This window comes from Nuphar pumila, chromosome 15 (assembly GCF_984573655.1).
Source record: "Nuphar pumila chromosome 15, dmNupPumi1.hap1.1, whole genome shotgun sequence".
Taxonomy (NCBI): Eukaryota; Viridiplantae; Streptophyta; class Magnoliopsida; order Nymphaeales; family Nymphaeaceae; genus Nuphar; species Nuphar pumila.
The window spans coordinates 17,059,799-17,071,963 of NC_143263.1; the positions used below are offsets into that span (position 1 = coordinate 17,059,799).

Sequence of the window (12,165 nt, forward strand, 5' to 3'; positions counted from 1 at the left end):
CTGTAGGCGATTGTGCCTTTGAACCTGATATGATGGTTTATCTTCCGACCACGGTTTTAAGGAGATTCAACCACTTTGCTTGAGGGCGCTGTTGTTGACTCAACTGTAGTTATTGGTATACCAAGAAAGTGATGTCAGTAGATGTTAATTTTCCTGATATCCGAACATTAGATGCTGATTTCTAATGTTCCGATAGATGGTGTTGATTCTTGATATCGGTCGAGAAACAAACGTGAAACCTAGTAATAAAATACAAATTGTATGTTAAGCTACAACTAAGAATCCAACTTGGACTTCAGGAATTTGTGTCTGTTTTGAGTATCCGCGGGTTTAAGAAAAAGTAAAAATTAAACTTATGTGTATTTAATAGGGACATGCATGCAAAAACAACTCTAATAAATAACTTAATCAGTTATCCATGCATGTGCATTGAATCATGTATATTTATAGTCCATCATTAGCTCATGCATTTATGCATATTTGGTTTTGCATAATATTTGATTCTACATGATATCTTGTTTAAATGCTTGAATGGTAAGTTGTTAATTGTGATATTCCTCTGAATTTATGCATGAATTTGTTTATGCTATTTCCTTATTGTTTGGATTTTTAGATGAATTCGTGTAAAGGACTGTCGTTCTTACTCGTTTTCTTAAAACTATTTTACAGGCACAGATGCTTAGTGATGTCCTGATTAGCTGGCTAGAGACTGCGAGTTGCGTGATTGGTTTATGGTTTCTGACAGGATGACTTGTATTGAGATAGTCAATTTTTGGCGTCTTAGACTATTTGACATTGTTATTAAATTAATAAAGTTTGATTTATTCTTCATTTTATTCAGTGCACAGTTTGGTTTATGGTTTGGTACATTAAATCTGTGATGCCCCGGATCCTTGGGTGTGTTTCTGCAATTTAAAAAAAGAAGAAAAATTCTACTATTTTTAAGAGGGTCAGTTGGGGTCATTACACTGCAACTCTAAGCTCTACTATTGAGTTGTGCAACTATTATTGTTAGTTTCTACTTATATATTCAGCATAATATGAATGTCCACTCAAGTATTTAATATAATACAAATGTCCACTCAAGCATATAATACTGATGGCCACTTATGCATTTAATATAATGTAAATGTCCACGAGATATTTATTCTTCCTGCAAGTACTTGCAGAGCCACTCATCGTCATATCAGCCAAGACCCTTTCGGGGGTTTATTATGCCACGTATTTTCAATTATCCCAAATGACTAGCTGAACGAATTCTGAGAGGAACAGTTTGTAACCGAGAGAGAATTTCTTAAAGGCAACTCACACTCAATATGCATGCATCTCAAACTACTGTAGTAGTTGGGGATCTATCACCTATGATACGTTGATAACCCCGACCTCCAGAACCTATGAGTGAATGAAAACTACTGTGACGTCTTGTTCCCAAAAACATATCAAAATCCCTCGAGGCTTGTACCACCTACCCTTTCTAAGGTAAGCCCACTCTGAATGAGTATAAGGGTTATCTTTTTAACGGGATTAATCATTTCATGTGCCTCAAAACAATAGGCATATATAAGGGTTCAGTACCCGTTCAGGGTAACCACTCTATTTTGTTTCACTCATATGTACCCAACCCGTTTAGTAACAAGTGTTCGTTCAGCCCATTCGAGCAACTTGCCTGTGAAGGCGAATAACCACTCATTTATTGTGTGTATGTGTTTTTCATAGCCTGGTTCGTGTTTGCAACTCATGGGTTCCCATCGAACCGCCACTCATTGTACAAGCATGTCTCGATGACTTACATGGCATTTCAACATGCTAACACAGTTGGTAGGGTGTTGTGTAACCCATCGCTCTATTGAGCGAAATCATTCGTTGCATATATCAGTTATATGATACAACATTTTAACAGAAAATAAAAATTATCACATAATTCAAAATATACGTATTCCAAAATGTGAAGCATTTAAACCTTGAGTATTCATAATTCTTACATATTTAGAGTAATTCATACATGTATTGTCAAAAAGCTCGTAAGCATATGTAAAAGATCATAATATATGTCAAAAACTTGTAGTATATATTAAAAAACTTATAATACATGTCAAAAACTTGTAGTATATATTAAAAACTCATAATACATGTTGAAAGCTCATAATACAGGTTGAAAACTCTTAATACAAAGCAAAAGCTTGTAATACAGGTTGAAAGCTTGTAATACAAGTCAGAAGCTTGTAATATGTGGTGAAAGCTTGTAATACAGTTTGAAAGCTCATAATATAGGTTGAAAGCTCGTAATACAAGTTAGAATCTTGTAATACGTGTTGAAAACTTGTAATATAGTTTGAATGCTCATAATATAGATTGAAAGCCCATAATACAAGTCAAAAGCTTGTAATGTGTTAAAAGCTCATAATATAGTTTGAAAACTCATAATACAGTTTGAAAGCTCTTCATATAGATTGACAACCCATAATACAAGTTTGAAGCTCGTAATACAGGTTAAAAGTTTGTAATATGTGTTAAAAGCTTGAAATACAAGTTTGAAGCTCACAATATAGGTTAAAAACTCTTAATACAGGTTAAAAGTTTGTAATATGTGTTGAAAGCCCATAATACAAGTTTGAAGCTCGTAATACAGGTTAAAAGTTTGTAATACAAGAAGTTTGTAATATATGTTGAAAGCAGTGTTGTGAAAAGCGTTGAGGTGAGGCGAGGTGCTCCACCAAAATCTGAGGTGAGGCGAGGTGCTCCACCAAAATCTGAGGTGAGGCGTAAGCCTCGAGGCGCAAAGCGTAAGTGTCAATTTTTTTTTAAACTTAAAAAAACTATAAAAATTATCTAAAATTATAAATAAATAAGAAATGTTTTATTGATGAAACACCAACCAACACGAAATAAAAAATCTCAAATAAATACGAAAAAAATATGAGATTAATATGTAAAAGTAACATTAATGCAACAACTTGATCTATGTAAGTATTTAAGAAATAAAATATGAGCATTCATTCAATAAAAAACTAACATTAACAACAAAATGCATATTAATACTAACAACATCAAGTCATAATTAGAAAATGCATGTTAACATTAACAACCAAATGTTAATGTATTTGTCCAAAACTCTTCAAAATGAGAGTGTTAACATTCACAATTACAACTGAAAGATCCAAAAAGCATATAAATGACCAATAGCTCTATGATATGAATTAGGGCCTAGGCTCTTGTTGTGTCTCGTCATCATCAATATCTAAGTCTTGAATATCATCATCTGAAGAATCCATATAAATAGGTTCTCCTTCATTTTCATTCTCTGATTCTTCATCATATACACTTTCTTCATCCACGTCCTCAGTTACTTCTTTTGCTTTTCTTTTTCTTTCAATAAGAAATCATGTATTAAATATTTATGTTATGTAATTAAAAATTACATTTATATTCATAGCTAGGTAAAAGAAATATAACTTTACCTCGATCTCTTGAAGATATGTCTTGCCTAGAAACCACTTTGTGAAACATGAGGTGAATGACTTTTTCAATAGGCACATGCTCAATGGCATTTATGTCAAAGTTCGGATCCAATCATGAATCCTCTAACCAATTGGGATCACTTGGCAACACTGGATCTTTCTTTTCCACAATTCACTCATCGTCTGAGTCTATATGATCTAGACATATAGGGTCTTTGGTAGCCCTCCTCTTCATATTTCTCTCTCTTAATTTCATATTGTACATTACAAAAACCAATGCATTCTTCTTCTCTTGTTCAAGTTTATTCCTTTGTTTTGTATGCACCTATAATTTCAAATCATTGATAATCAAATATAAGATAATTAAACTTATAAAAATATATTTCAAAAATAAAACACAAAGTTACAAACCAATGAGAAAGTACTCCAATTCCTCTCACAGCCCGATGCAGTGTATGTCAAACTTAGAATTCGAATTGCAAAATTCATCAACTCAGGATTTTCGTGCCCAAATGAACTCCACCAATCAGCTGCATTCAAATAAAATAATAAAAAAATGCTAAAAAAATTAAGAATGTCATAATTAACAAAAACATAAAAAAATATTGACAAATAACAACATAATTGCAAACTTACCAGGACTTTTTAATTTTCTTGTTGTAACAACTGCCTCTCTGCCAAACAAGCCCTTTGCCTTTTTAAATGTATCAATTTGTGTTGTAATTTTCAACCGAATATTTGCATCAGAAACTAATTTTTCAACACAATCATAAAAGTCACTCATAACTTCTCCATCAGGGTTGAAGTTGTCAGCATAATGAAAATGTGGATTTAAATAATAGGCAGCTGCATGCAAAAACTTATGAAATTGCAAGTCCCATCGTCTATCAATGATATCCCAAATAGGTTTATATTTTCTTGCGACATTGTCAAGGTTTGAAGCAATTTTCTCCTTCGCTCTATCCATTGCCTCATACAAAAATCTCATAGCAGGTTCGTCTGCATCAACGAGTCGCAACACTTTCACGAGAGTTAGTGTAGCTTTAATTGCATATGATATGGCAACCCAAAACTTATGATTATTAAAAACAATATAAAAAATGTTCTTAGCATAAGATTTCTTATAGTACTTAGATGATCTAAAATTTGAAGATAAGATCATCGACTTTAACTCTTTCTTATAACATCCAATACTATGAAGTGTGAGATATGTTGTGGCAAAACGAGTGACTGCTGGACGCAGAAGTTCTTTCTTCTTTGTGAATTTTCTCATTAAATTTAATACCTATGCATGTTTATAAATGTATCTTGTAATTTTTTTTGCTTTTTCCACTGTATCTTTAAAAATTGATATCTTTCCAATATCTTCTAACATAAGATCCAAGCAGTGGGCTGCACATGGTGTCCAAAAATATGTTTTTTTTGCTGTTAACATATTTCCAGCTGCCACATAATTTGGTGCATTATCTGTAATGAATTGCACCGCATTACTTTCACCAACTTCTTCAAACAACTTACATAAATTTGCACAAGTTTTTTCCATGTCGTTGATGTCAATGAACTTAAAAAATACTGTCTCAGATGAGTTGTTCACAAGAAAATTAATTAAGTTTCTTCCTTTCCCATTTGTCCAACCATCTGCCATAATACTGCAACCAACCTTTGGCCACTCTTTTTTGAACTCTTTTAAAATTTCATGAGTACAATCTACCTCGTCCTTCAAAATCCACGTTCCGATCTCGTGATAAGAAGGCAGTTTGAACCCTTGTCCATAATTTGCAATAGCTTCTACCATTGCACCAAAATATGGACTGTTGCAAAGATTAAATGATAAGGCATTTGCATAAAAAATCTACCAATGGCATGAAATACATTTTTTCTTTCATTCCTTTTGAAAGCAGTGTTTATTGTGGTTTGTCGTGCTTCTTTGTTCACAAAAAGGTCCATATGACCAGCTGCACTTATTTTTGCATTACTACCTGATCCACTAGCTTCTTTATTCACATTATCGCCGGTTGATGATCCAAAATAAACACTTCTCCCTATATCCAACTTATTTTGTTCTAACTCTTCTTTCTTTAGCCTCTGATCCTTTAGATGATTCTGAAAAAATCTTTTCACGTCAGGTGGAATCGCTTCGCACATGCTTACACCATGCTTTGTGCCAGCTAAGTGATGTTTTAGCCTATAGATGCCTCGTGTAGTCTGTTTATGACAGTAATTGCAAATTACATGTCCTACGAGTTTGAGATCTTTAGTAGGATTTGGAACTTTAACTCCATGATCCCATCCTACATCTTTTGCCATTGTTCAACTGCAAAAATACATAACACAAAATATATATTAACATCAATCCTAGAAAAAAACATAATTGACGAGAAAAAAATAATAAATATAATTAGGTTAGTTTTTTAATTGGGTCTCAAAGTTCATTCAATAATGCACACTTATAGCCACACACACACATAGTAGAGATAGAGTGGAGGTATTTGCATAAAAAAATCTACCAATGGCATGAAATACATTTTTTCTTTCATCCCTTTTGAAAGCAGTGTTTATTGTGGTTTGTCGTGCTTCTTTGTTCACAAAAAGGTTCATAGGACCACCTGTACTTGTTTTTGCATCACTATATGATCCACTGTTGATGATCCAAAATAGACACTTCTCCCCATATCCAACTTGTTTTGTTCTAACTCTTTCTTCTTTTGCTTCTGATCCTTTAGATGATTCTGAAAAAATCTTTTCACATCAAGTGGAACCGCTTCGCATATGCTTACACCATGTTTTGTGCCAGCTAAGTGATGTTTTAACCTATAAATGCCTCCTGTAGTCTCTTTATGACAGTAATTGCAAATTACATGTCCTACGAGTTTGAGATATTTAGTAAGATTTGGAACTTTAACTTCATGATCCCATCCTACATCTTTTTCCATTGTTCAATTACAAAAATACATATAACAAAATATATATTAACATCATGCATCCACATTACATGAAAACAAATGCAAAATAGACAAATGGAACCACAACCAAAAAGGCCAAATAAGCCTATCCATGATTTGACACAATCATTTTATTTAATTATGGTTGCTCCATTACAATCCTGGTATATAAGCTATATAGGAATCCTAGAAAAAAACAGAATTGAGCAACATGAGTTACACTGCTCATGTGTGCCTAAGTAATAAAAACAAAACAATGACGGCATACATAACTCTTCTGTAATGTAACATACTAATATAGAAGATGCTAAAAGTTGCAAATCTATCAAAATATAATGTGAGTTGAAAGGTCCTTTAAGTAATTTGTCCATCTTAACCAGGTTTGGTCCGTTGCAGGTTTTGTAAACCAAACCCATGATTGTGATCTCTTTAGTTCTTTTAGTTGAAAACACATACCACATTCAAACTTGTCATGTTTAGTCAGATTTTTAAAGAAATCTAAAAATCAGCATACTGTATTACACTAAAATTTCAACATAAGTATTGATGTACTGTACTTTTTTTAACTAGTCTCACTAGTATTAATGTATCTAAAAATGATAATTAATAAATTAACAACTAAATTTTAATCTAAATACAAGAAATAAAAATTCTAAAAATGAAAATAAACTTAACAAGAAAATGTAACAAGAAAATGATGGTAAATGCAAGCAAAACAATAAGACACCCGATGCAGAGAACTATTAGTAGTGATGCAAACACAGATTAGCAACTAAAAGTAAAGATACAAGTTCAACAATCCACAAGAATGTATTACAATCCTAATCGATTCAAACATTTGCATGAATTTTTTTACAGAACAAAGCAACGTAAAATAGAGAAAGATATTACATACGAAAAGGATAAAAAGGGAGAAACAAAACAGAACTGTTAATGAACCAACACCGTAATCCAGCAAACTACAAAAATCGTCAACGCACAAAGCACAATCAACAAAACTAAAGCAGAACCGGCTCCAACCCCCCCCCCCGTCGACAAGGCCAATGGCAGGGGGGTTGGAGCTCCCTGCCAAAAAAGCAAGAAGGGCAAGGGGTGCAAAGCCCCTTGCCTGACGACAAGGTGAGCGACAGGGGGCGGAGCCCCTTACCGAAAAAGAAAGAGACAGGGGGCTTCGCCCCCCTGTCGGTCGACCAAGAGAGAAAAGCAGAGGGGGGGAACCCCCTGCCCGCGAAAGGCGACGATAGGGGGCACCGCTTCCCTGTCGGTCGACCCCAAAAGAAAGGCAAGGGGTAACCCCTTGTTGACGAGAGGCGACGACAGGGGGCAGAGCCCTCTTGTCGGTCGACCCCAAAAGAAAGGCAGGGGGTAACCCCCTGCCGATGAGAGGCGACGACAGGGGGCTCTGCCCCCTTGTCGGTCAACCCCTCAAAAGAAAGGCAGAGGGTAACCCCCTGTCTGACGACAAGGTGAGCGACAGGGTGCGAAGCCCCCTACTGAAAAAGAAAGAGACATGAGAGAAAAGCAGAGGGGGGAACCCCCTGCCCATGAAAGGCGACGACAGGGGCTCCGCCCTCCTGTCGGTCGACCAAGAGAGAAAAGCAGAGGGCGGGGGGGGGGGGGGACCCCCTGCCGACGAGGGGCGAAGACAGGGGGCTCTGCCCCCATGTCGGTCGACCCCTCACGGAGAAGAAACAAAGAAGAGGGTTTACTTGTCACCGAAAAACGCAGAGGAAAGGCAGCATCGGGGATGTCGGTAGAGGTTGCCGGAACGGACGGCGGTGGCGGTGAGTCGTTGACGCCCTCGCAACAAAGAAAAGAACACGGTGGTGGCCGACGCCTTCTCAGCAGAGGAAAGAAGAAGGTGGAAGAGGCGATGACCGACGGCGGGTGGTGGCCGACGACCGCGGTTGCAGGGGACAGAGTGGAGAGAGAAGGGGGGAGGGATTTTGCCGCTCGCTCGAGGCGCCTGTGTCTTTTTTAAAGACACAGGTTCTCTATCCTTCGAGAATACGGGCCCGGATCCGGGTCGGACTCGGGTCCGGGCCATCCGTTTTTTTAATGCGCGCCTCACGTTGAGGCCTGCCTCGCCTCAAGGCGCATGAGGCGTACGCTTTTATGGTTTTGCGCTTTTTGAGTGCGCCTCAATGCAAAAAAGGCTCTCACCTCGAGGCGAGGCACACTTTTTGTGCCTTGAGGTGCGTTTTTAACAACACTGGTTGAAAGCTTGTAATACAGTTTGAAAACTCATAATACAGGGTGAAAGCTCGTAATATGTGTTGAAAGCTCATATTATGTGTTGAAAACTCATAATACAGGGTGAAATCTCGTAATATGTGTTGAAAGCTCATAATACAGTTTAAAAGCTTGTCATACAGGTTGAAAGCCGGCTAGCACCCTCGCCCTGACTCATAATTCCACCCTCTATCCCCGCACGGGTTTTGATTTTAACCTCCATCCTTGCTTCCATCCTCGTTTCATGTCCATCTCCGATCCAAACAGGGCGAGGCCGGACGGGGCCTCGTTTTCCTTCAGTCCACTGTCATCCCTAAAAGAGTATTTTAGCATTTCACTAATGGGGATCGGGGATAGGGCGTTGCGGGGGAAAGTGCAAGTCCATCTCCACATGGGTTTTGATTTTAACCTCCATCCCCATTTCATGTCCTCCATCCTCGATCCAAACAAGGTAAGGCATAGCGGCGCCCCATTTTTCTTTGATCCACTTTCATCCTTAAAGCCTGTAATACATGTTAAAAGCTCGTAGTATAGGTTGAAAACCTATAATATAGGTTGAAAGCTCGTAATATAGGTTGGAAGCTTGTAATACTGGTTAGAAACTTGTAATACAAGTTTGAAAACTTATAATACAGGTTAAAAGTCCATAATACAGGTTTGAAAGCTCGTAATACAAGTTGGGAGAATAAGTTATCATTTTATGCATTGCGAAGTACATGTGATAATACACGTAAATCAAGGTAAGTGAATAACTTATTTATTTTATGTATAGCGAAAGAACACAACCACACACCCAATATATTTCTCCAGAAATGAATGATATCATATTTTCTTAGAAAATATGAACATACAAGGTATTTTTCAATGAAATCTCTATCTATCTATCTATCTATCTATCTATCTATATATATTCTCATAAATATATATAAAGTATTTTCTTGATATATATATTTCCATAAATATATATATATATATATTTTTATTTTTTTATATATTTTACGTGAAAATATATATATATATATATTATTTTATATTGCATATCGAACACATGTGAGTTTATTGAAACATAAACAAATCATATGCGAGTACAAGTGCAACAAGAATATGAATTTAATGTCGAACTACGAGCTTTTGGTATAGAATTTACCTCGTGGGGCGTGTCTGAAAGAGACGAAAAATTTTCAAAATATCTCGAGAGAATTTTCCTCTAAAATACTATGCGTAGTGGTGAGTGAGCACGATCATATGTTGAGGTGGATGATCGAACCTGACTTTGTAAGGAACCGGACCGGATAAGAGTCCGAACCGGGTTACTAGGAGGGGAAACCGAGCTAAGGGGACTGAACCGGTCCAAGGGCAGGTGGGTGGTTTGGTAAAAAACCGGACCGAACCAAGTAGGGTTCGGTTGGTGGGCTAGGAAAAAAAGGACTGGGTATTGGCTGGGGTCAGCACTTAGGTGGTGGCTGAGAAAGGAAAAAGGAAAGGTGTGTAAGAAAATGCAAGAGTTACATTCAGCTGAAGGTGGAGAGAGGAAACAAGAGAGAGAGAAAGAGATGCTCAAAAACGGCAGCCAGGCTAAAGTGATGCCTAGCCCTAATCTCATATATAAAACATGTATTACAACAGGTTTATAATACAAAGAAATTACAGGATTGCCATTACATAAAAAAATACATTCTTAATATAAATAGATGCACGGATCTGGATCCAGATCCAGTGACATCAGAGACATATTTTATTAAGGTGTTGGTTGCAAGTGGTGCATCCACCAAAATGGGAGAGAGATAGAGAGAGAGGAAGAGAGAAGGCGCTGGGGTGTTGACACGTGGGTATTTTAAAAACAACATTTGATCAAGTTTAAAAGATATTTGGTGAGTTTTGAAATGGATGGGTCTAAAATGGTGGTAGATCAGATCTAGATTCAGTTGGTTAGATTTTTTTTAGGGGCTGGTTTCACTAACTAGGTCTTAGTGAAACTAGGTTCTCTATATTACATATATTTCCTAAAAGGGACTTCTCAAAAAGAAAAATTCAAGGAAGTATTTTCTATAAAACAAAATCTTGTTATTTATGTATAAAAGAAATGGTTGACTTGGACGACTATGACCCTGAGGTGAAAAAATATCTTGGTATCCGACCCAAAATTATCATTTTACCCTTAAAACTTGCCAATCATGTTCCGAATGCATTTAAACTTTGATTTTGACGAAATCAAGACCGTTCTTTGTAGAATTTTGATACGAATGAAATCACTGGTTCAAAACTCATAAAACAGACCTTCAAAATTATGATTTTGCCCTTAGTATTGTCGGGCATGCCTTAAGCTCGTACGAATTCCGTTCTCTTCGAATTTTTGATGTGAATGCAACCATGCATTCAAAAATCATAAAATAAGTTATCAAAATATCTATTACTTAGATATTATAATTTATCAGGAATATTGAAGTCATCGGGTGTTACATTCTCCTTGTCTTGGAGTTGTCTTTTTAGATTGGCCCTTTTGAGCATTCCTTGATCTTTTGATTTGCTTTGTAAGGGTTAAAACATAGGGGGAGGTTAAGCACATAATTGGTTTTTTATTTGCTTTGTAAGGGTAAACACTTGGGAGATAACATGCAATAACATCATTTTACTAGAGACAGAGCTAAATCAGTCTTTTTTAATGTGTAAAAATGCCAATTTACTAAAGGCAGAAGTAATTTGGTCTTTTCAATGGGAAAAATCATCATTTTCAAAGTTAGTCGTCTTCTTTTGTCTAAAAACATCCCTTTGTGATGGGTTAAACAATCATTTTTCATGGTCTAAATGGTTTTGATCATCTGCTCTAACGGTAGTTAACCTGGAGGACAGATGTGGAAAGGTTAACAAAAAGGTGGGGATGAGCTTGGGGATTGTTACAAGGCAGGGATGGATTGGGTATGCCTTGCAAGACGGATGATTTTGTTAAAACTCCTTTAGTTTAACACTTTGTAAGAGATTCCCATATTTTGATAGGTTTCTTCTCTTCAAACTTCTCAGCATTGTCTTATTTAGCTGGGATCTTTGTTTTTGCCAACAATGGGTTCCAAGTCATACTCAGTATTCACCATTGAAGTCATATCTTGAGTCTGTTCTTTGAGCTATGGCAAAATGGATGTGGAAAAGTTCATTTTGCAAAGCTTCATTTTTTTTAAATCAACTTTTAACTTTAGTTTCCTCCTTCCTTGTTTTTGTCTCCTCTATGCTAATGACTTTTACATTTTCCAATATAGTACTGTATGCATATTCCATTTCAGTTTGGTTTCTTTCCATTTTTCTCTAACGATCATTTCTGTACACTTGATGATATTGATCTAATATTTTAAATGCAGGAATGAGACACATGAAGTCATCAAGTATTTAGAATTCTGTGTCCACCGATTGCAAAATGAAGACCCTGCTGTGCACAACTTGTTGCTTGCATTTTATGCAAAGCAGGTGATAGGAATAAAATAATACCGTAGTCTTATGTGCCGTTACTGTATAGTTCACCTTACAAGCTTCTGGTAAATGTC

At 36.4% G+C, this 12,165-nt stretch overlaps 1 protein-coding gene across 1 annotated transcript in view; it reads left to right on the forward strand.

Moving 5' to 3' along the window:
• LOC149814650 (zinc ion binding protein) overlaps positions 1–12,165 on the forward strand; it is a 165,112-nt gene that overhangs the window by 96,848 nt on the left and 56,099 nt on the right. The window contains exon 17 of the mRNA XM_089990096.1: positions 11,983–12,088. Coding sequence (XP_089846222.1) covers positions 11,983–12,088 — 106 coding nt within the window. The remainder of the gene's footprint in view (positions 1–11,982; positions 12,089–12,165) is intronic.